The sequence below is a fragment of the Ailuropoda melanoleuca genome, chromosome 1 (assembly GCF_002007445.2).
Source record: "Ailuropoda melanoleuca isolate Jingjing chromosome 1, ASM200744v2, whole genome shotgun sequence".
Classification (NCBI taxonomy): Eukaryota; Metazoa; Chordata; class Mammalia; order Carnivora; family Ursidae; genus Ailuropoda; species Ailuropoda melanoleuca.
The window spans coordinates 17,492,813-17,518,957 of NC_048218.1; the positions used below are offsets into that span (position 1 = coordinate 17,492,813).

The following is a 26,145-nucleotide window of genomic DNA, read 5'->3' on the forward strand; positions in this document are numbered from 1 at the left end:
TACTTCTGATCACCTTTGTAGGCACTCCTGCTGTTGGTATTTGTCTGCCTCCAAACTGTATCCAAAAAAATTTGTGGCCTAAACATGATAAAATTTATTGCAAGCATAAAGAGGAGAAAATACTGTCACACATTTCCTTAGCAAAAACAGTGAATGGTGTCATCCTTCCTGTTGAATGACAACGTGCATGAGAATGCTTTCCTTTTTTTCCTTAGAATTCTAACATTGCGCACTTTTCAGTTCTTGGGCCTGAGAAAAGCCATCTAGGATATCATCACCTGAAGACTCATGGTCTGAGATCTCGTTTCTATGATCAATTTCATTCATAGTCCAATTTGTTCAATATTTGTAAAGTACCTTCTGTCACTTTTCTCCTTTTTGCTAATGTGGAAAATGAACATTTGTGATTTTCGGTTGTGTTCGATGGAAGTCTCCTGACTTCTTCCATACCTTCTGGAAAGGTGATGTAATATTTTGGGAACACCGGAAAAAACTTGTAATGATTTCCCTGTTGCCTCATCCTTGTAGGCAATTCCTCATCCTTTCATTTTCATATTATTTGGTCTTCAATATAGTCGGAAATAGTTAACGAATAATGGTGAAATAATTCTTGGGATGTTGAAATGTTGCAAAAACTTTTAGGTATGTAAAAAGTTGCAGTGGACAGATGAAAGTAATTATAAGATAAAGTGAGCTTTATTTGATTTCTTAAAAATAAAATGTCCCTAAAAAAGAGTAAAAGTCGGAAATATTGACCCTTACAAGAACTACTCAAAATGAAACTCAAAAGGTAAGATTATGTCTAGTGGACCTTGCTGGTATTCTGAGGGTTAATAGGCTACTGTACTTACCATGGGTTTACATTTGTTAGGACACCTGTGTGACTTTACACATTAAGACATTTGGCCTAATTTTCTGCAAACTAGTGGCTTAACAAATATTTGAGTTAAATTGAATTGGTATTCACATCAAATACAGGCGGGCATAGTTGGCAACTCAGGGTTAAACTAATGGGGCTTTAAAACAAAAACTACCCGGAAATAACATTCCAGATATGCAATAATTAAGTTAAATTGCATCAGACATCTCTAACTATTTTTCAGTTAGAAATACTGAAAAAAAAAAAATGGAATATTTTTAACACTTGCTTAGCACCATTGGTGTACTTACTACTTGAATATCTTTTCATTGCTTCAAAAAATGAAATAAAATAGATTAAAATGAAATAAGATTGGGATTCCAAATGAAGGTAAGATTCATCTCTCTCTGAGCTTTTGAATAATGTCCATTCTTAGAGCAGCTTTCCTATTTGAACCAAGCAAGCAATTTTTTGTTCCCTGGTGTTAAATTGGAGCTCTTTACCAAAAATAAAGAACATCAGGCAAAAATTTCAGGAAGTACAGGTTACAGTCAGGCTAGCTCAGTCCATTAGCTGTTGGCAACCACTGCGTGATTTTAAAAATGAATATAAACATCAGTGTAGAATGGTGGTTCTCAATTGGGGGTGACTTTGCTGCCCAGGGGACCTTTGGAATTGTCTACATTTTGAGTTGCCCCAACTCGGGGGTGGGTGCTCCTGGCATTTGGTGGGTAGGGACCAGGGATACTGCTAAGCCTCCCACCACACAGGACAGCCCTGCAACAAAGAAATGTCAATAGAGCCAAGGTTGAGAAACTGGTTTAGAGGTTTCTTCAGGACTGGAAAAGCTTGGGAAATTATTTAAATTTAAAAATTTAAAACCCCTGATCTCCTGCGGACAGAAAAGCAGACACCCCAGGAGTCCGCCTCTTGAGTGCAGTTTTTGTACAGATGGAAATGCTTGAGATGAAAACAAACCGTCCAAACTGCAGCCATAGCTTAAAAGACCATCATCAAAATGCACTCAAATACAATGGGTGATTGAGGCTTCCTATTAGTACCCAGTTACTTCATTAATTTGCATCATTATGTCAGATATTTTTCCTTTTATTAGTATCACTGCTCTCCATTTTGACTGCAGTAAATATTAGCATATTTTCTGGGGCAAAATGATCTGGAAATATTCAATATATTTAGAGGCATGGGAGGCTCTCCAGTGAAAATATTTTTCCATTATGTGTGTCACACTTTTTCAGAAGGTTTTGAGTTAGGGAAATCAACTATCATTTGACCTCATTGTAAATTTTGTGGTTCTGTTTGTTTTGTTCATATGGATATGTTTTTATTTAGTGGTGGCTAAAATATCAAATTTTTGTTTGTAAATATTTTAATGTTTAGAAAATACATTTATAATCTTCACATTTCTTCCTTCAAAATTTGTACATCCATGTGACCATTGTCAGACTTTTTTTTTTTTTGAAAGAGAGAATGTGAGCGGGGCAGGGCAGAGGGAGAGGGAAAGAAAGAATCCTAAGCAGACTCCCCACTGAGCATGGAACCATTCATGGGGCTCAATCTCAGAACCCTGAGATCATGACCTGAGCCAAAATCAAGAGTCGTACAGTTAACCACCTGAGCCACCCAGGCGTCCCATCAGACTTTTTTTTTTTTTGCTTCTTTTTTTTAATGTTACAGAGGCCACACTTTTGAATTCCTTAATGAGCCTAGATTTCTTCCCATATTATATAATAATTGCTTGAACGTATGTTTCCATAATTTGGGTTACTGGATTAAGAGATAAGAATGTTTTGACAGTACTTAAAAGGGATCTCAATAATGTTTATGCCTATTTATAAGGAGGTATCAACAGCAAATGAATTTATTTTATCATTGCATATTCATCAGTGGATTCTTATCATTGTTATTAATAACATGGCCCCTGCCTCATACCTCCAAGCTTTCAGGGTCTTCTAGACTGAATTTCATGAGGGTATGGACTAGGTTTTAGTGTCTTCTTATACCTTCTTTTGTGCATGACTAGAATAATTGTAGTAGATGTTATGTAGTCTTGCTATGTGCAAACCACAGTTCTGAATACTTTGCAAATGTTAACCCAGTTTTCACAGCTCTTTAATGTCTATAGTTACTTGTTGAATGATTTAATGAGTTTTTTTGGGCTTTTCCAAAGTTAGGAATAGATTTGTGCTGAGGTATCTGTAGTTGGAGATTGCAATATTTTTTGTCTTGTGCCAAGCAAATAGTATAGGTATTTCAAATATAAACTTCAGCAGAACCCTTTTGTAGATTCTTATTCCATTAATTCTACATTAATGAAATATAATTAATAATCTGTACATTTCTCATTCAACTACATTTCTTCCATTCCACCTAAAGAGCACATACAAATCATAAAAAGTGATTAATTCATTCAGCTTTAATCATGAGGAGTTTCAGATCATAAAAAGTTTCAAACTCATAAGTAATTTCAACTGAATGATTCGTATATATTTGAGGGAAGTTAAAAATCCTTGATTTATGACTGATAATATAGTATATGTTGTTTCCATAAACAACAGTTTAATCTGCCCTAGTTATAAGCCTTAGTTAGAATCTAAAGCTTTAGATTAGTTTAATACAGATGGGAAATAGGAAGGAAAACGTATGTTGTGACACACGCCTAGAAAAAGACCAGAAACTGCAGAAAGCTAACTTAATCCACTTGAAAAATATCACTTTGGCCTAAACTGAGCAAGCTCTTTCTTTTCAAGCTCTTGCATTTTATTATTTCATTTATTTGTGTGGGACTTGAGAGCCAGGGTTAATGGAGGGACAGAGAATTTATAGATATTATTGGTACATTAGAAGAGGTCTGTTCAATCTAATCCTCTTAAAAAGGAAAGAAAGACATCTTGTTCAATATTTCTATGCAGAATATTTCACAAAGATAACGTGTTTTTCATAGAGAATGGGTTTATGAATGTAGAAAAACATACATAAAAACTACATCTCCATTTGATCAACAGCTAGGACATCTTAACGTGCTGTTATTATCAGGTTAGTTGGTCAATATTCGAATCAAGTAGGATAGAGATGGAGCTAATGGTGCAGCTCGTAAGCCTGTCCCGTTAACACTATTTGAGGGTAAATGATAATCCAGTAACGCCAGCTCAAGGTAACATGTCAAAATATGAAAGACAGAAACGCTAAGCTGACTCTCAGTTGAGGACAGCCATGTCCATGGCTTCATTTGAAGCTGTCGATGGAGTTCCAGCAGAAAGCACAGGAATATGATTTCACAGTATCTTATCCACCTTTCCCATAACAGCTTGTGGCACAGTAAGTGACATAGCCCACACTCTCTACAGCATTCTTTGTACCCTACACATGAGCACAATTAGGAGATATTTTAAATCCATGACTTGGACTTGGGACTTACTGTTCTAGAAGGATGACAGGTGCTAATAATGCTGGGTGCTGCCCATTTCTGGTCATTTCCCAGAAACTTGAGCAAAGACCCTCCCCAGCAGCTACCCAGCACAATGGGAGGACATCTTGATCATGATCATTATTGCCATTAGTAGAAAAAGCAATTGTTAAAGCTCTATGTGTGGTGGCCCAGTGCTGGGTATAGTTGAAAGCTGACCTAACTCTGGTCTGTGTGCCGCAAGAACTCTTCTCAGGAAATAATCCCCAGATGGTAGTATGGAGGGAGTGTGTGTCACAAATAGATTATCGGTGGTTTATGAAAACTGATCATTGATTCATGTAGTATGTTATGCATATGTTGGCTTCCAGTTAGCTTGGGTTGTGGAAGCCTTGATGGCCTCACCTGATCTCAGGCTGTTGTGAAAATGCATGTCTATTAATGGGTCAGTATACTTTTTTCTGTCTTTAAAATTGGTTTTGAGAAAGAATGAGAGAGGCTTTATTTGACTAAATCTTACTTGGATCTCTGGAGTTAAAATTCTTTTAATATATAATCTTTCAGTTGCTTTTCTGGCTTGCATTTTGAGAAAGTGGTATTAAATGCTCAAAGGGGGGGGACTAACAACTTTGGAGGAGAGTCACAAAGTGAATCATAGAAATGATAAATTACAGCCTTAAATCTTTGCCAGTGGGTGAGTCAAGTGGAATGGATTTGATGAGCCAGTGTGTGGCTCTGAGACACAACTGTCCCAGTGCTGGTTGGCAGCTTCTAGCACTGTTAGAGGCTGGGGGCCGTGACTGCATCACTGTGTCTTGCACTGAAATAAGGCAACTAATTTGAAAATGATGAATAGGAGAGCAGCAGAAGCTTGCATTTTCTCTTGAGGCAACTGGCCGCCAGCTCTGAGATCTTACTGAAAATGCTGAGTTTCTGTATTTAATAAGCTTGGGTCCCATGTATATCAAGAAGGAAAACAAAATACTCTAATAGCCTGAACCAGAGTTCAGCCATGTGACCAAACCAGTGGGGTTTGTTCTGATTTGCAAGCAGGTGATGGCTGGAAAAGGAAATGTGAGATGCCTTTGAAGTGGTGCAGGGTTGGGTCGCTGCCATTGGAGTCACATCTGGCAGCGATCACCGCGCTCGCTGGGACCCACTGGCACAGAGCTGCCCCAGTAACCGGATATGGCTGAACGCAAAATATAAGGGAACCGTTAGTTTTGTAATAGTTACTTAGAGGTTTGGATTTTTCACCGCCGAGGATCTTACACCATTGAGGAAAGGAAGATCTTTTTATCCTCCTAATGTCTTTTCATGGAGCTGTTCAAATCTCCTGAATTACAAAATGGTAAACGAGGAGGAAAACACAGAGCCTCATGATGTTAACAGGTTTCTGGCAGTGGTATCCCCAAACAGTAATTTCTTGCTGAAACCAACATCTGGATATTGTTATTCTCATTCTCATTGTTAAACCCCTAGTTTAGTTGGGATTCACTATTATTCCACATAGGGTGGCCCCTAAAAGCATGTGTTATTCATTTGTTTTGTTTTGTTTTTTCCCGTGGTCTGAGGATCCGCATCAGCATATTACGCCCAAAGAGGTTTCTTCTACTTGGGCCATGTTGTTCCTCAGATCCTCGGTAATAATAAATTGCATGCTGGAACTTTATTTGGAAGTTAGTAATAATAAATTGCCTTCCAGGAGCCAAAATAGGAAATCCAGCTGTAGTACATGATGTCAGTGTCTCCCCATCTAAGTCTCAACTGGTACCCAGAACTTATCACAAAAAATTCTGCAGAATTTTGAGAAGCCTGTATTTGCCTTGGAAGGAAGCCATTCATTCAGAGAATAATTTAGAGATGCTCAAAACTGTTTCCTTTGATGAGAGAGAGTAAACAAAACCTTTCCCAAGTAAGAACTAACTACAGTTTCCTTTTTCACCCTCTGTATTTACAATGTAACACTCTCCGTGTTTACCTGTAAAGTTGGGGGTGGAATTGTTCCACTTAGGCTGAAGCTGGTGGTCATCTGAAGAGCGTGGGTGTGGGGGGGTGGGGATGTTCTGTCTGCATGATCTAGTTGATGCTTCATTTCGAAATGGTCCTAAAGGGATAGTATCCTTTCCTTCCTTCAAAAATAGGCTCAGGTATCTGAAAATGAAATTGTCTCCTCACTTAATTGAGACATTAGAACATTAATCTTATTAATTAGTTAAAATTCCATAATGTACATTTTTTTAAATTCGTTTATTCTATCAGATAAATACAGTAGCTCAAACTAATGATTTTTTATTCAAGTTATTATTGGTAGCTTTTTTATCTACCATTTGCATATTATTTTGCATGTGTATATTATATGTATATTTGTTTATACAAATAAAGTTTATTTATTTGTAATTGCGCAAAACAATATGAGCACATCAAACAGTCCCTTGGTGTTGATGACGTTATTTACTTAACCCCCTCCTCCCACCCCCCACACATAGGTAAATATGAGCATATTTCTGTCTTTTGTAAAACTGTATCATTGATCATACGGAAGCAGCTATAAATGGGTGTGATTTTAGTTGCATTAGATGTTACAGTCATCTTGAATCAGTAAGATTCCTGTAGGAAATGAAAACATTATCTGTGTAATATTTTACTGACCCTGACCTCTTTTCCTAATTTCTTACTTGCATACATAAACCAGTATCCTACTGTTTACTAGCAAACATCTTCATAAACTTTTTGAAGTCATCTGAAATGTGACCTATGAATGTTTCTATGTTGTAGAATAATCCTAGTAATAGTGCTTCCTCCAGCTCTGTTTTATTAATCTCTACTCATTTATTGTCAATTTCAAAAATAAGCAAAGAACACACTATCTTTACACATTTGAAGACACAGCAGATGGATGTTTATTGTTGTGATTTATGTCCTGTTTTCTACCAAACACTGTTGCCCTATAAATCGCTCTGAAGAGAACTGAATATTGAGCGTATAATAGACTACGAGGCTTGTGTATGGATTATATTATTTTAGTAAGGTATCATGTGTAATTCTGGGAAGATCTGCCCAAGGATATTCAAAAGTACAGTATGGTGTTTGAAGTTACTTGAAAATACAGTTGGATAGCAACATTTTATTGAGAACAGTGTAAGTTAGACTGTATAAACGATTTGCTATTGTATTGTCCTTGCGTCCTATAACTAAAGTTTTCTTTTGCATTTGAAACAATTGTGCTGTGTTTGAATTTGGTCTCCCTGAGTTTTCTGCTTAGCGCCCTGTTGCCATTCCACTGTGAAGAGCCGTAGCCGTGTCGCTGAAGTACGCACTGCTTATTTGCTACCTCTTACGTCAGCTGCTCCAATACCAGTAGTTATGAGATTAATGTTGTTGGTACTAAAAATGTTAACATGATGCTAGCTACCAGACCGGAAAAGAGATTATCATCATGATGGAGAGGACAACATTACATTTATAGCCACTGAATGATAGTAAAGCTAATCTGCATAAAAAGATGTGGCGAGGAAACAGAACTCCAACGTCACAGATGCACCCAAGGAGTTTAGGAAAGAACAGACTTGTTCCTTAAGAAGATGGCTTTTGCTTCAGAAATGTCTTTTAGTTTAGAGTACGCTTTGGCCCTAGTAAACTTTTCTTGAGCCTGTTTCTTTACATCTGACGTGGGGGAGATGCCATCACCTGTTATCATAGTACTTGCTTTAACGGAGTTAAAGCTTAGATATGGAAGCCTCTCGAACTAAAATGTTCAGTGGGCTTGATTGTGGTGCATTGAGTGGAATCGTAAAGGAGGGCAGGCCAGGGTGGGGCTGCGGGTTCCTTCTCAACCTACTCTCCCACCCCTTACCTCACACAGTCAACTAGAAAAGCTCTCCTTAGGGCACAATGAGTAATCTCCCACCTCTGGTTTGAGAATCATGGCTGTTTTAACATATTCCTTCTTAAATAGTCTTTAAAAAGTATTGTGGGCCTCGTAATAATTATAACCAATACTAATAGACAATGACTTCAGCACTTTCCATCCTAGATGAGGTTGAAAACATTATTAAAATAGGTGTTGGTAGCAAACAACTAATGATCTTCCGATTTTATGAATTTAAATACATATGCAGGAGTCCTTTTTATTTTAGGGAAGCAAAACAATAGAAAATGTGATTTTTCTAGGATTAGAAAATGGCCATAGAAATTCATGTGAAATTGGGTTAGGCTTTTTTGGACATTTCAAGTAGAAATTCAGTAGCTACTCAAATAGCAGTGAAGTCATTCTACTCTCAGCTTCTGTGTATTTGAATACCTTCAATTTTATATTTAAATTGTATTTCAGAAATAGTTCTAAAAGAATGATGACATCGTAAACTATACTAATAAGTAAGGGAAGCTATACCAAAGTTTTAATCTTTTACCTCTGGAACATGCTGTCCATTTGTTCCCCTCGAAGTGTTTATACATCCTTTGAGTGGTAGTCAGTTAGCCTCAAGTGGTTCTAGGGAGAATTTTATAGTTCCTGATATTGGAAAATTGGAGTCAAGGAGTCCTACACATGTCGATATGGTAATGAAGCGCTTGGGTTTTACAAAAATGTTTACAAGGTAGTCACAGGATGGCAACATGCCATTTAAAGTGACTTAGTGAGAGGTGTCTGGGTGGCTCAGTCGGTCAAGCCTGCCTTCGGCTCAGGTCATGATCTCAGGGTCCTGGGATTGAGCCCCGCATCTGGCCTCCCTGCTCAGCGGGGGGTCTGCTTCTCCCTCTCCCTCTGCCGCTCCCCCTGCTTGTGCTCTATCATATAAATAAATAAAATCCTTTTTAAAAATAGAGTAATGTAATGATAGTAGCACTAGTCANTGATCTCAGGGTCCTGGGATTGAGCCCCGCATCTGGCTCCCTGCTCAGCGGGGGGTCTGCTTCTCCCTCTCCTTCTGCCACTCCCCCTGCTTGTGCTCTATCATATAAATAAATAAAATCCTTTTTAAAAATAGAGTAATGTGGGGCACCTGGGTGGCACAGCGGATAAGCGTCTGCCTTTGGCTCAGGGCGTGATCCCAGCATTCTAGGATCGAGTCCCACATCAGGCTCTTCCACTATGAGCCTGCTTCTTCCTCTCCTACTCCCCCTGCTTGTGTTCCCTCTCTCGCTGGCTGTCTCTATCTCTGTCAAATAAATAAATAAATAAAATCTTAAAAAAAAAAAAAATAGAGTAATGTAATGATAGTAGCACTAGTCGCAGAGGAGCAGGACGCTGAGACCACACTTCGTCGCATCTCTGTACCTAGTTCAGCTTCATATGCAGTTCACTGTTGGTGCTGAACCACACTTAGCCTCACGTAATGCACAGAACATTCATAACGAGGTAGCCTTTCTCACCTCTTCCCATGTGGGGAATGTTCTTTCCCAGCATGCACATTGGTGAATTGACTCTCTTTGTCGCATCTTTGTTTGGAATAGTATGTTTAGAACATCTGTGATCTTTTGCCATGACCCCTTAATAAGACTGAATACGCTCTTACTCTGTCGTTGGTATTAGTTGACAAATAAGAGAGTTCGTGTCCTCATAGCTGCTTTANGACTGAATACGCTCTTACTCTGTCGTTGGTATTAGTTGACAAATAAGAGAGTTCGTTTCCTCATAGCTGCTTTGTCTGCCTAATCAAGGTACCAGTGCAGACAGACCCAGATGCTTTTGGGTTCAGGAACCTAAATATTCATAGGATAGAAATTTCTATATAAAGCACCTTAAGTTAATAAGCCCTTAGAACCGATTATCTTTGCTTTTGCTTGGGAGCCCTTTTTCTTTTATAACTTGTCTTCGTTTCCAGTCTGTCTTCCCTATNAGACCCAGATGCTTTTGGGTTCAGGAACCTAAATATTCATAGGATAGAAATTTCTATATAAAGCACCTTAAGGTTAATAAGCCCTTAGAACCGATTATCTTTGCTTTTGCTTGGAAGCCCTTTTTCTTTTATAACTTGTCTTCGTTTCCAGTCTGTCTTCCCTACACATTCTTTGCACAAGACTTTGGAATTTTTTTGTTTGCTTCTTTCTAGCCATCCTGACATCACCGTTTTTTGTTTTGTTTTGTTTTTAAATTCCTGACTCTGGTTATCTGTCTTGGATTATTATTGTGTTTCCTTTTACTGACCCCTTGATTGCTGTAATCTACACCCTTGACTTTATAATACTAGTTGTATTGAGGAGGCCCTGGCTAGCTAGGGTTAGTCCCCCAGGTGGGAAGCCCAGGGGTCTACATGGTGAGATGGAAGAACTAAAGCCAGATGCATAGGGATTCCTGATGTGTCCTAGAGAGAGTTCTTAATTCCCACCCCCCACCTCTACTTTGGTTCTCTCAAAGCTGTTAGTCATGGCCGTACACCCTCCCTCAGGAATTACAGCTAAGAACTTGGGACTCATGTCATCCTTGCCACAACTCCTGTCCATTCTGGATTCATGCACTTGTCTCCATCTTTTCTAGTACAACCTTAGTACCATTATTTCTTGCTGGAGTTACTGCAGTATCCTGCTGATTTCTGCTCTCATTGTCTCTCCACTATAGACCCACCCGTTTCCACACACACATCTTAAGCCATTCTGTATACAGCAGCCAGGACATGGAGTGTGGACACGTACATAAAGCAGACCATGGAAGTCCCAAGACTAAGATGGGCTAGTGGCTTTCCAGTACACTTAACAACCAAATACACAGAGAAAAACCAATGAGCCCTTTTGTTTAGAGGCCAAGGATGGTATTAACTGCAACAGTTACCCAACACATGCCTTGTGTTCTTTTCCAGGATGAATGTATTTGACCTAGCTTCTCTGCACCTCTCCAGCATCGCCCCGCGCCTCTCTCTCCCCACTCCTGTCTGTGTCAGGCAAAACATGGCAGGCCTTCCCCACCCCACAATTGACAAATCTCCCTATAATGATTTCCCCAGTTTTCTGGGTTTCTTTTTATCTTTAGCCTCAGCTTCACTGTCATGTTCTCAAAATGAATTCCCTTGGTCACTTTGCAAAACACCTCCTCCCAGTATTCTCAATCTTGGCAGCCTATTTATTTCATCCTGACATGAATTATACCTTTTAGTATTGTGTCTGCAAATCGTCCTTCTCTCCTCTAATAGAATGTAGGCTCCCTGAAGGCAGAGATCCTATCCTCTTCTCTTCTAGAGCCTCAGATCAGGCAGAATGCCTGGTGCATAGTTGACGTTCACTAATGTTTGTTGAATGAGTGACTTTTCATATGCTGTTGTTTTAAACCTAGTAGAATGTGCTTGATTAGGTCTTTAATCAATACAGAAAACATCTCCTTGAGGAATTTCTCACATAGATCACTGAATTGGAAAGCAGCTTGAATTATCCTTGTGGGGAAAGAGGAGAAACAGGGAAGAACAGCATAATTAGACCTCAGAAGGCTAGATTGTGTTTCCACTTACATATGATAGCATAGCAGGACATATGAGCAATGCAGAAAATGAGTGGCTGTTCTGGTCCATTATCTACGGTCTTTCAAAAATGGTAGCTCTTGAGTGTTAAGGAAGCAACAACAAAAATGTGCATTGCTGTTTACCTAATGGAAATAGAAAAACAGTGCCTCCCAGGTCTATATATTTTTGGCCCAAATTTCTAGTCTTTTATTTCTTTTTTTTTTTTTTAAGGTTTTTATTTATTTATATGTGAGAGAGAGAGGGAGCATGAGAGAGCACTCAGGGTGAGCGGCAGAGGGAGAAGGAGAAGCCGACTCCCCACTGAGCAGGGAGCCCGATGTGGGGCCTGATCCCAGGACCCTGAGATCATGACCTGAGCTGAACCGACTGAGCAGACGCCCCTTTAGTCTCTATTTCCAGCTGGTGTCTGGAGTTCTCTACAGCACTTGCCCATGGTTACTTGCCCGTGGTCACACCGTAGCTGGTAGGCAGCTTCCAAAAATGTGCCTTTAATTCCCACAGTTTCCCAGCGAACAAGAACGATGAGTGAACTGGAGTATACCGCAGTGTAATTTTTCCTGGAGAAAGAGGATTTTTGCAGCAGCTGTTAACCAGTGATTTAACCCAGAAAGTAACGCGCTTCTGCGTCCCTTTTAGGGCCTGCACCGTCTGCATTTGCTGCATTGTGCGTGCAGCATCAGCATTTGAGATTTTGACTCTACAGACTCCTCAGGCAGCAACTATAGATACTTTAAAAAATAAACTCAATAAGCCAAGGAAGTAGACTTGCTGGAAGAGGAAGTTTCCTCACTCGGGAATGAACTAAAAGTTCTACCCCTCCCAAACATGCTTTTCCGATCAATCTGGCCTGATCCAAGACTCCATCGTGGTAGCAGACTATGCTCCTCTTTACTTTTTGTCTTTATTCTTACCCTACAATTTAAAATACTTGTGGGGCACCTGGGTGGCTCAGTCAGTTATGCATCTGCCTTCTACTCAGGTCATGATCTCAGGGTCCTGGGATCGAGCCCCACGTCAGGCTCCCTGCTCAGCGGGGAGTCTGCTCCTCCCTCTCCCTCTGCCCCAGGCCCCTGTTCATGCTGTCACTCTCACTCAGTCTCTCTCTCAAACAAATAAAATCTTTAAAAAAAAAATTTTTTTTTTAAATAAAATACTTGTTTCAAGTTCTAAGAACAAAGGGGCAAGGGAGCCACTTAGTACCACCTGAGGATGGGGACAGATATATCTGTGGAACCCCTACCTGAGACTCTGGGGCCAGACAAGGGGTAGCCACAGTCTCCTGCAGTGTGCTGGGAGGAGGAGCGGGGTTCTAGGTAGAACCACTTGTTTTTTTCACAAGAGAGAAGAGGGAAGCCCACAGAAGCAAGCAGGTTGTTTCCCTTCTTTGTAAGGACGGGGTCCTTCACAAGGTGTCCCAAAAGAAAGGTGAGGCTGCTGTCTTGCTTTGTGGCTTTTCTAGATGGCTTTGCAGACATTTTGTACACAGACCATCCATAGCTCTATATTAGTCCCTGTGTATGTAGACATAGCGGAAAATGACACTAGGCACAGTGTGTGTGCTCTTCCGGGCATTGTTCTCTTATTATTCTCTTTAAATATTATGTCAGACCTCCTAACTACTCATTCCAGCATACCTTATCCAGCCTTCCTGCTTCCGTATTTTCCCATAGTACTTATCACCTGTAACATGCTTGCACATCTTTGCCTTGGTTTTATATTGTCACCTCTCCCTCAGTAGACTAGAAGTGCCAGGAAAGCAGGGAGTTTTGCCTGTTTCATTCCCAGAGATAACTTCCGAGTGTGGAACAGACCCTTTAGAACCTGGTTCACCCTCAAATATGGTAAAATGGCTGAAGAGCTTCTCTCTCCTGCTCTTCACCCAAAATGTATACAGATCACTTCTACTTAGCAACCTCTAGGTCTTTAGGTATGAGGAATATGCAAAGTTTTCTGGCATAGCATCTGATTAACCAGGATTGGGTTTCGCTTATCAAGAGCTTTAAATGACTCTGAAAGTTTTTATCACCTGAGGTGCTTCTCCTTAATCCTAGTTGGTTCATAAAGCTGTCAGGAAAAAAATGTGCTTTTGATTATATATGGCTTTTCATACCTCCAAGATAGTCTTTAAAAAAGCAATTTAGCTTTCTACTATAATCATATGCTAAACTTAATATTTCCGAAGCCTAGCCAGAATATCATTTTCCCCCTTTCAGCAGCCTTCTTTATGATTTAAAGTTCAAGCAGCAACTATCCTAAATACTTCTGCATCTCTGAAATCTTAAGAACAGTTTTCTGCAGAGCTCAAATGATACCATCTCGCCCACAAAATTAGCAATAATTTCTTTAATATTATCAGATACGGAGTCCATCATCAGATTTTCCCCGAGCTGCAGAAATGGCCTTCACGGCTCATTTTTCTACCCCAGATTCAATCCAGTACCAACTCCAGCATCTTACGTCCTTAACACTCGGGATTTGGAACAGCCCTCCGTCTCTCCCGACACCAGCATGCTGAAGAAGCCACGGTGATTTTCTCTGACCTCTTCTCTAGCCTTTGATTTGTCTCATGTCTTAGGAGTATTACTTAGATTGTTTTTCTCTATTGCTGGAATATTATTATTGTTTTTAAAGATTTATTTATTTGGGGGGGGGGACAATGAGAGCAAGTGTGCAAGTGGGAGGGGCAGAAGGAAAAGCAGACTTCCCGCTGAGCAGGGAGCCTGGGACTCAATCGCAGGACCCTGGGATCATGACCTGAGCCGAAGGCAAACAGATGCTCAACCCACTGAGCCACCCAGATGGCCCTGGAATATTCTTCTTATGAGTACGCAGTGAGATGGTGGAGAAAAGAGAATTGTCTGTCTCCTGTTCTACCCAGGGCTGCTAGTTTACACCAAGACTTGGGTTGCTCTTCTTGTCTCTGCTTACTTCAGCCTCAGACTTTAGAAGTTGACTAAATCAAACACGGCAGAGTGTAAAGGCCAGTCTGAAGAGAAGTGGATTTCATATTAAAGCACCGTTTTTATAATCTTCCTTCAATTTTCTCTCATGCCTGGCACCTTTTAGCGATGCAGTTAATTTTATTCTTAGTATTGGCAAAAACCTAGGTAGCCAATACACAGATGAATTTAATACTGGATTCTGTAGTAGTAGTGGTCTATTAATAGCATTGTGCCATGTGGTACCAGAATTCTGAAAATAGAGTCTGGTACGGGATTTTTTTTTTAACTTTAAAGATTAAGTAATTTGTATTCTCTTAAAATCTTGCCTAGGACTACCTAACATCTGACGCTTTTATGTTTTGTCATAAAGAAGAAAATCAAACTGTATGCAGTTGTCATAGAATACACCAATTCAGAGTCTTCCGGAAGAATATCTCAGTGGTATTTAGTCCTGTGATACATTCATTTAACATGTATTTTTGAGCTATTTCTTTTTTTTTTTTTCCTTTTTGAGCTGTTTTCGAAAGCTATAATTCGAGCTGTTCTCTGTGTCACATACTATGCGTGGACTGCATGTGACCTTTGCTTTATTACATCTTACGTGGTATTCATGGTGGGTCAGGTGCTCTTCTAAGCGCATTATAAATATTAACCCAGTTTATTTCTCATCATACCCCCATGAATGGAAATAGCTCCTGTGAAGTTTACCACTTTATAGGTGAAGAGAAGGAGACACAGAGAGGCTAACTAACTTGCTCAGGGTCCCAGAGCCAGGATTCAAGGCCAGGCAGGCTGGCCCCAGAGTTGGTACTTTAAACTACTCCACCATGCTTTCAAGATTTCCTGTCTCCTTGGACCCTGTGTTCTGCTGGCTCCGAAGAAGGCGAGAAGCAGGAATCACTGTTTCTGCTCTGGAATTTTAGAACTTGGACATCCTAGAGGCCTTTCACTTTGTTTTATTTGATCTCATTTCAAATCAGGACAAAGCACGGCCATATGTTCTTTCCATACCCACCTCACCCCACAGTCCACTTTCTATAAAGGGCCAGATAATAAACATTTTAGGCTCTGCAGGCCACATACCATCTCTGTTACATATCTTTTTTTTTTCCTTGTCATAATCCTTTAAAAATGTAAAAACCACTCTTAGCTTACAGGGTGTGCAAAATAAACCGTGAGCCGTCTGCTCCATGCCATTGATCATTTGTCCTTCTTTGGTTACTCTTTGTTCTTGTCAGCTGACTCTGTTTCAGACTCAGATTTTCCTCCCCCCTGCCACAGGGCCTTTGCATATGTTCTGCCTGCTCTGTCTTGTGGAGAGTGGTCTTGAGCTCCCAGACCTCATCAACCTTGGCTTTCTATAGGTCACATTTCAGTTATCCCTTCTTCATGGATGTCTTGCTGTACACCCCAGGTCTGGTCAGATCTTACTCTTTTGGTTTTCCTAGCCATTCATACTTGTTATCACCATAGCACTGTCATATTTATTGGACAATAACATCATTGTCCTTTTGGCTGTTAGCTCCATGAGCTACCCTTGCTCCCCAGTGTGTTTCTCCCAAAGCAATGTCCCAGCTTCTACTCTTGTCTCCCTAGCGTCTGCTCTCTACTCAGTAACCAGAGCTATCTTTAAAACTTAGATCTGATTGAGTCATTTCTGTTGCACATGAATAAACTTGCTGTTTCTTAACATAACCAACATGGCCTTACTGGGTCACGCCCTTCCTGTGTGTCTCCACCGCCTTACTTTGTGCTTCGCCCCATCATCCACTGCCCCCTAATCTCACTGACTTTCTCTTCATCATGCTGAGCCTGCCCTCAGGCCAGGGCCTTTGCACTTGCGCTTCCTCTGCCCCAGCCAACGCCCAGCCGGACTCTTCCAGCCTTCTATGCCTTGATGGCCTTCCCCTGACCATCCTATTTGAAATGCTGCCCCCATTCCCACCTCACATATGTTATAATCACTAATACATCAGCCCTCTTTCCTTTCTCTGTTATACTTATGACTTTTTTTTCGTATTTATTAGCTCATATTGTGCCTCACCCACTAAAATATATGTTCCAGGAAAGTAGAGACTCTGTCCTGCTCACAGGTCCCCCACCAGTCTCTGGACTAGCACCTGGCACTTGGCGAAACTACCATAAACATTGTTGGTTGAATGTCTAATGGCTAGTATCTGGCTTAGAGAGGCACTTAATAGAATGGCTCAGTGGGGGCACCTGGGCAGCTCAGTTGGGTCCTGAGATCAAGTCCTGCATCAGGCTCCCTGCTTAGTGGAGAGCTTGCTTCTCCCTCTACCTCTGCTGCTCTCCCTACTTTTGTGCTCTCACTCACTCTCTCTCAAATAAATAAAATCTTAAAAAAAAAAAAAAAAAAAGAATGGCTCAGTGGGTGAATTAACGCATGACCCTTTTTTTGCTCATTAACCATTGGCACACATTTGTTTCAACTCAAATACTTCACTATCCATTGACTAAAGAAAAAATATCTAAATACAGGATCTCTGCAATTTAGCATACCTCACTATTACAATTCAGGGCCTTGTTGATTCTCTTATAGTCAAGCTTATGTATTCGTTATTCCTGATTGTGCATTGTATGGATATCCCTCCCTCATCCTCACACCTGCCTTTCCCGGCCTACCAGCTCAGATACTTCTAGCTCACCAGAATTGCTTTCCCCTTTGCATTTCTAAAGCATTTAGTAGGCAGCATGTCTGTTACTCATATAGTAATCAGTGTAGATTCTCTTGCCCAGAAGACACATTCCGATTAAATACGTAACAATGATGATACATTCTCATTTCAGACTGAGGTTGTCTATATCTCATCCTTCATGCCTGAGTCATGAATTTTTGCTGTCTTCGTTTTGTCCTTCCCTCCCTGAAGCAGGAGTCCATAACCTGGGGTCTAGGGTAAGCATCGGAACCATCTGCAAGGAATGCTTTTAGCTGCAAATAACCGAAACCCCCGTCATTAGTGGTAGGAAGCCCCAGGCTGGTGCAGTGATGCAGAGATGTGACCTTTTTGTATCTTTCCACCCCACCGTCCTTATCAGCTTCAACATCTGAATGTTTATCAAGTAAGGGTTGACAGATGGCTGTTGCTCTTCCAGGGGGACGTAGAAAGAGAGAAGGGCAAAGGAACAAAAGCACCCTGATTACTCAGTATAATGAGCCCTCTCATGTAGAAAGTGAAGCCTTCCTAGAAACCCCACCTAAAGGGCCAAGCAGATCTCGGCTGGCATCTGATTATCCAGAGACATGGCCGTCACGTTGGCCTTTGCTATCGGCTAGGGACCCAGGGCATGGAATGTTCACCTTCTTGTTTTCTCTGGTCAAAGAAGGGATGAGGGAAAGGAGTTTGGTATGGCTTTGGGGTAGCTTACCAACAATTTCTGCCACAGTGCATTTTTCAGGAAAGAAGGCTAATCAAATTCTCAGAGATCCTTTAAATGAAAAATTAATAATACCTACTAACTGAGGAATGTCATCAAAACAACTCTGCCGAGACTCAGTAGACTACTAAAGAGAAATCTGTGGGGATCCATTTTTATATGATATTATTACCTGTAGGCAGGAGAAATTCTGATAGTACAACATTAAAGGTAGGTAGCTCTTCTTCTTTTTAAGTAATCATCAGCATATGGTAGATTGAATCCTCTATGAGCCTCAAATTCATTTATAAAATTATAAAGTATCTGTATTAATGAATTAATTAACTTGGAGAATTCATTATTTAACCAGTTCAGCCAAGTTAGTGAGGCCATGGTTGGAGGAGCCATATATATGTGTGTGTATATGTATATATGTGTGTATACATGTATAGGTATATATTTATACATATGTGCATCTATATACATATATTCATGTATNCAAGCAGGGGGAGTGGGAGAGGAAGAAGCAGGCTCATAGCGGAAGAGCCTGATGTGGGGCTCGATCCCACAACGCCGGGATCACGCCCTGAGCCGAAGGCAGACGCTTAACCGCTGTGCCACCCAGGTGCCCCAATATATACATATATTCATGTATATATATGTGCGTATACATGTATAGGTGTATATTTATTCATATGTACATCTATATACATATATTCGTGTATACATATGTGTGTATACATGTATAGGTGTATATTTATTCATATGTACATCTATATACATATATATATCTATATATATAATTATTTATTCCCTTCAGATAGTGAAAGATTTTCACTAGGGAAAAGATTCATATATGTTATTATATGTAATTATTATATATATATATAATCATATATATAACTTATTATATCTACATACCATTATTATTGTTGTTGTTGTTATTATTTGCCTTCTACCTTCATAATTTGTGCCCTAACGGGATTGGGGGTGTAGAGTACAGGTGTCTTTTTTTCAGATTTGGAGTCCTGGAAAATACAGTTTTATCTATTAAAGAGCTCTTGTTCTAGCTCAGTCGTAAGACTATTAAAGAAGAGTGGGACAGTACAGTAGCAGTATCCTCTCCCTTTTACCCCTTGTTCCCAAACTGTAACCTACATAACGAGGTGTGCACCTAACACAGGTACCCAGCTCGATGGGCTTTCAAAACTGAACGCACCCCCAAGAGCTGACCTCCAGGTCCCAGCGCCACCTGCCAGCCCCCCAGGAGCCTTTGTCCCGTTCCCCTGACCATCACAGATCACCCCCTCCCCAAACTGCAGCCCCTCCTCTGAGCTCGGGGGGCAGCATGGAGGGCTGCCTGTTTTCACAGTTGATGTAAATGGCGTCAGGCCCTGTGTCCAATTGTATGTTTGACTCCCAATAGTGCCTTTAGGTGGGAGAGATACTGGCTTTTTCTTACTTAGCTCTGCCCCTCTTGAATCTTTTACTTGGAACCCTGAAGAATAAGCTTCCATTCTTTTATCGTTTCTCACGTTTTCTGGCAACTTCTCATTTTCCTAATTTCACAGCAGTATTTCAGAATGTACTTTCTCCTGGAACGCACTGACTCTTCAGCCATTATAGCCTCCAAGTTAGACTCTGGGAGCACCCAGAACTGGGACAGAGAGGCGAAAACAGTTTGTTTACCTTTTGAAAAATGTGCTTTATTTTCTATCTCTATTCCTGACTTTGGGAGATGCTTTCTTTCTCTTTCTAGTTCAATAAACATACATGTGTCTGAACATCTTCCTGTTGAGACTTGCCCCTCTGGTCCTGGGTTGATCTTATATTTTGGGAGTTGAAAGCTGTTCTGTTTCGTCTTCCTCCCTCCCCCATCACCATGGTGTTTGGGTCCCAAGCTTGTCCATTTCTCATAAACCACAGGAACCACAGCTTTCTGGATGTTGCTTCCTTTCCTTTGTCCTACGAAGGGGCAACAGAAAGTCAGTCTTAGCAGACACTAGGAAAGAGTAAATACAGCTCTTTTGGAGAATGCAAATAGTGAATTATTTTGCGTGACTTAAACAAAAAGGAATTAAAACTGGTACGTGAATTGAAATCTTTCTGTATCTGAAGGGAACATCAAGGAGGCAACCACAAGTGGAATCTGTCAAGGTCAGCCTTTATTTAGAAATACAAGGAGAGTCACCTTTGTGATGGAGCATATCCTTCATCAGAGTAAACTCTCGCCTGCTGACACATAGAATTTCATTATCAGTGATTTATGTCCTCCTAGAAATATCCCTTTGACCCTCTAACCTTCTTATTAAAGTCAGATACTCCTGAGATGATCAGCATTTTCCCCTCATTCTTTAGAAGTGTTTCTCATTATTGGACTTTAAGAGCCATAAAAGCTGTCTCCTATAAATTGACGCTAAGATGTGTGAATGTGATATGAATATTCTACTGTGTTACCAAGGGATTGTTTAATTGTGAGTTCTTTGATTATTTACAAGGAAATTACTTTAGGACGCCCAGCCTCACACTTCCATCAACTGGCCCCCCCTTGGCATTTTCTTGCACTGCGAACAGCTTTCCAAAACCAACTCACCTTAGTTACATCGCAGAACAAAGCTCCCAGCCGTTGAAGAGTTGTTAGAAAAGTCCATTTTTCTCCCCTTTCTGTGTTCCCTGCTATCTGTGAAATCTGCAGTTGGCAGCATAAGGCTGGTGTGTGGCATTCTTTGAGAAGTTGCGGCATCGTTACAACATAACTTCGTGCTGCTGTTTTAATTGTGTCCAAATAGATAATTGAATTCATGGACATCTAAATTTAATTCCAGAAATCAAAGCCATGGCAATAAGAACTGGACCTGAGTTCTCTTAGGCCAAGTAATTTAATTCCTCAGCCAGTTGAACTATTATGTATCTCTGTTCCTTGTTATTATGCCAGTAAATTGCTCAGACAGATGCAATGATGAATGATGGGTGTATATTTCACTTTTTTTTTTTTTTGTGGCTAGACATATGCGAGAATGCAGATCACTTGAAACACAGCTCTTTTCATAAGCACGTTTTCCGTTTGGGTCCTTAGGTGGAACAGTCAGGTCATAATAGGGGAGGCTGAGGGAAGTTCCTGGGGGTATCCACAGCCCTATTTTGACTGTCCCACCTGGAAGCACACTGCTGTCTTAGCCTGGATCACGTATTGGGACCTTGTCATTCCATTCATGCCGCAAGACAGCAGGCATGCACACTGCATTTTTTAGGAATAAAATGGTTTGGTTTAGGGGCACCTGGGTGGCTCAGTCGCTAAGTGTCTGCCTTCGGCTCGGGGCGTGATCCCACCATTATGGGATCGAGCCCCACATTGGGCCCCTCCACTGGGAGCCTGCTGCTTCCTGTCCCACTCCCCCTGCTTGTGTTCCCTCTTTTGCTGGCTCTCTCTCTCTGTCAAATAAATAAATAAAATCCTAAAAAAAAATGGTTTGGTTTAAATTTTCTCCCTGGCTTTATCTCAGTTTTCTACTTAATTTAGAGAACTGGATAGTATTGGTGCCTATAATTTGAATACAGTTGAGAATAAATTGGCTGGTGGCACACATCGGATCATTATTCTAGGCACAATGGTACAACATTGAGATCCTGTAGAAATATGAGGCAGGATACTGGGTAAAATTTGGAGCATCTGAGCAACTGTTAAGTTCAGAATTCTTTGGAAATGTTGCCCCAGTTAGACTTTTGTGTAGGAATTCAGGCAATCAAGATATAATGATGGCATCCCATTTGTCTTTAAGTATATGAAGGCTCATACCATCTGATTATCAGGCCAACATTTTCCCTTCTTACCTTTTTCTTCTTGGTCTTATGGAAATGTTAAAATAACTGGTTAGGGTCTTCTCTGTATTACACTTCGTTTATTAACACACTAATAAATTACAATATCATTCTGCTTAATAAGTTCCTCCTTTTTCTCTAGCCACATGCTTCAACATCTTTAGAGGTGTTCATTTATTATCCTTGCATCATATTTAATCAGAATTAGAAAGGTGTTCCACTGGCAGGTGGGACACATTTCTATAGAACGTCTATAAAATCTCTTTAAGTTATGGGTTAATCGATTAAAGGAATTCCTTCTAGTGCTGTATTCCATCTCCTTACATGTCTTTTCTTTTTCATCCTCCGCAAAATTACCTGTGGCTGTCATTCTGGCCCAGTTTGTGGGAGCCTTTTGCCTTCTTCCTTTCTGTCTTCCCACACCATGGAATCCCACTGTTATCATTCCCTAATGCGTTTGAAATCTGACTTCCTATACATTCCTCAACGATCTTCTCCTTCTAGGCGAGAGTCAGCTGTGGGGTAATAATTCCCCCCTATTTCTTTTTTTCTGGGCAAACTTGTCAGCATGACAACCCTCAGTCTCACTCCCTGATGCTTCTTGTGAAATGAGACTGTGGCAGAGGCTCTGGTAGGCTGCGACCTTCCACCCCATCTAGATCTTTTGCCGGTATTGTTTCTGTGATCTGAGCAAGGATGCCACATGTACTTCTCCTGTCTGGCCAGATGGTGTGTGAGATATACTTCTGCTGTTTAACACGTTCCTATCTTCATTTATCATCTTTCAAATGCTCTCGACCATGTCTGCACTGCAGGTACACGATTTCCACAAGATTATCTTACTAGGGCTTTCTTATTTTGTTCCAGACATACCCCTCTGCTTCCATCCAACTGTGCTGATTTATTACCTCACCACTGTGCATCAGTATATACATATTTAATGCCTTACGTATTATTTCTGATCCCCTTCCCAACTGTACTGTGATTTACTGGCTGTTATCATTCTTCTCAGTATTGCATATTCCATGGTTCTCAGAATATCACCCCTTGACTTTCAGCATCATTATTACCCAGAAAATTGTTAGAAATGCAAATTCTCAGGCCCTGTCCTAGACCCACTGATTCAGAAACCCTGAAGGATGATGCCCGGTGCTCTGTTTCAGGAAGCCTTCCAAGTGATAGTGATAGTCGCTGACATTTGAGAACCACTGAAATACTTAATCGTCTGCAGTGTTTATACCATAAGCAAGAGTAGGGAGCACAGCTGTATAGTTTCAGTAGGAATCCCTGACCACTGGATATTACAGATTGATTTACCCCAGTTTTTCTTCCTCTTCCATATCAAATGGAAACTCTGACTCGCAATATTTGCACCAGGCTCCACCTTTACTAATCAAGTATCTGCCATGCAGATGCTGTGTGATATTTTCATATACATTATGAGAACTCATCTGCATACAGCAAATTCAGTTTGGGTATCCTCCTGCCTCTATCCTGTTTAATAGACTTTATTTTTTTAGAGCAGCTTTAGGTTTACAGAAAATTTGAGCAGGAAGCACAGAGAGTTCCCCTCTCCCCTCTTTCTGGCCACCCCCGCATTTCCTCTGTTAACATTTTCATGAGCATGGTACATCTGATCCAATATCAATATTGGATTAATTTTTAGAGTTCACTTTTTGTGTTGTACAGTTCTATTGGTTTTGACAAATGCATGTGTCCTGTGTTCACTGTTAGCGTATTGTATAGAATAATTTCACTGCCCTACAAATCCCCTGTGCTCTGCCTATTCATCCCCAACCCCCCAGGAACCGCTGGTGTTTTTAATGTTCTCCATGATATTTGCCTCTTCCAGAATATCATATGATTGGAATCATGGTATACCCTTTTTACAACTATGTAAACTAACAAGAGCTGTGCCCAGGGGTAAAACTCTGTAGACTTGGGGTGCCTCGGTGGCTCAGTCGGTTAAGCATCTGCCTTCAGCTCAGGTCACGATCCTGCGGTCTTGGGGTCAAGCCCCACATCCGATTCTCTGCGCGTCGGGGAGCCTGCTTCTCCCTCTCCCTCCGCCCCTCCACTTGTGCTCTCTCTTTCGCTCACTCTCTCTCTCAAATAAATAAATAAAAATCTTTAAAAACAAAACAAAACACTGTAGATCTGCTGAGCTGGGATTCATACTTCGGCCTGCTGGCTTCAAGCCTTGTGTATGTTTTTTCTTTGATGCCACGTTCCCTCTCGAATTACCAGAATCCTTTGCTGTTGACTCCTCTCCCCCTTTTCTGAAATGTGTTTGAATGACTGTCATTGTTATTTTTATTTCCTGCTCCAGCGAAGACAAAGTAGTGGAAGTAGCAGAGGAAGAGGAAGTGGCTGACGTGGAGGAGGAAGAAGCCGAGGATGACGAGGATGACGAGGATGGGGATGAGGTAGAGGAGGAGGCAGAAGAGCCCTACGAAGAGGCCGCGGAGAGAACCACCAGCATCGCCACCACCACCACCACCACGGAGTCTGTGGAAGAGGTGGTCCGAGGTAACTCACTGTTTACTTGGATCTTTGTTAGGGGAAAGGAAAGCATCCTACTAGAGTTTGACATTTCTATCCAGCCTACCACCACTGCAAAAATAAAAAAATAAAATAAAATAATTAAAAATAAATAAAAATAAAATTTGGAGTTACACATCTTAAGCTTGCTAAACTCTCTTGGGTCTAACAAGCAGTCCAACAATTCATTTCAAGTAACGTGAAATCCTGATTGACAGCCTGTTCTGGGCCTTGTGTGTGCTGCTTGGCACATCCCAACTTGTTCTGCAAAACCCCACCTAACCAGCTGCCATCTCTTTTGGCAGAGGCCAGGTTAGGTGACCTCCTTGGTATTCCCCTGACACTCTTACTACCTGTGGCCTCTTTCACCCCCTAGTCTATGAGCGCCTTGCGGGCAAGGACTAGCTTTTACTTAGTATCATGCAGAGTGCCTGCCTTGTAGAAAGGTTTTACATAAATCTTAGTGGAATGAGTAGTTGGAATTAAATTTCATTCAAGAAGAACAACATTTGGGGGCGCCTGGGTGACGCAGTCATAAAGCGTCTGCCTTTGGCTCAGGGCATGATCCCAGCGTTCTGGGATCGAGTCCCACATCAGGCTCCTCCACTAGGAGCCTGCTTCTTCCTCTCCCACTCCCCCTGCTTGTGTTCCCTCTCTCGCTGGCTGTCTCTGTCAAATAAATAAATAAAATCTTAAAAAAAAAAAAAATAAAAAAAAAAAAGAACAGCATTTGGTGAGTTATCACATTATTTTTTGCTGTGAAATTGAACTTGGTTGATTTTTGTGTTGGCTTTACCCAGTTTTATTGGAGGGGGGGGATGGCAGTGCTTTCTTTGAGAGGGAGATACAGTGTTAATATCTTAAGCCTTTTTTTCTGTTTAATTAATGCTCCTATTAAGAATGTTGTGACGTGAATGAACTAACAGACTTCCTTTTTTGTCTCCGCGAAATAAAAGCAAGCACTGAGTTTACATTAAATGACCAAATGTTATTATAGCAACTAGTGAACGGTTGGGTTGCATTTCTTAAAGGTTATGCATTTGTTTTGCAAATGGTGAAAGGTGGTCGTAGAATTAGACCGGGTGAATACAGATGGGTGGAGTTTTAATGTATTCAAATACTTTTAAAGTCTGTCCACAAATGTTACAACATTGTAAGTCCTCCTCTCACTTTTTATTAAGGTAAAATGATTTCAGCTCCGTTGTTAAATTGGAGCTTAAAATGGTTTCCTTTCTCTGCCTTAAGTAGATTTCTAATGATCACTACAATATCTTCTTCCATTCACTGCACTTTTTATACCTTCATTGAGGTATAATTTACAAAAAAAATTCACTCCTTTTCAGTATATAAGTGTATAGTTCAGAGGCTTTAATAAACTTAGCAAATTATGCAACCATCATCATAATCCAATCTTAGAACATTTCCGTCATCCCAGTAAGATTCCTCACACCGGTTCAGTTCGTCCTTGTTCTCACTGCCAGCCCTAAGCTACAATCAGTCCACTTTATGTCTCTACGGGTTTGCCTTTTCTAGACATTTAATATAAGTGGCATCATACATGGTCTTCTGTGTCTGCTTCTTTCACTTATACGAGTGTTTTTGAAATTCTGTGTTTCTTTAACTTGTAGCTTTTAAAACTGAGATGATTCCAAGTTGAACACTCAGAGTTAACTTAAAAATTCATTGGAAGAGTCACATATTCTTTTCAAAATAGAGTAGAAGATAGACTTTAAC

At 40.6% G+C, this 26,145-nt stretch overlaps 1 protein-coding gene across 6 annotated transcripts in view; it reads left to right on the plus strand.

Moving 5' to 3' along the window:
- The window catches only part of APP (amyloid beta precursor protein), a 258,939-nt gene that overhangs the window by 115,864 nt on the left and 116,930 nt on the right, over window positions 1–26,145 (plus strand). For all 6 annotated transcript variants that reach the window (XM_002920062.4, XM_011226002.3, XM_002920063.4 and 3 more), the window contains exon 6: window positions 24,200–24,399. In XM_002920062.4, coding sequence (XP_002920108.1) covers window positions 24,200–24,399 — 200 coding nt within the window. The remainder of the gene's footprint in view (window positions 1–24,199; window positions 24,400–26,145) is intronic.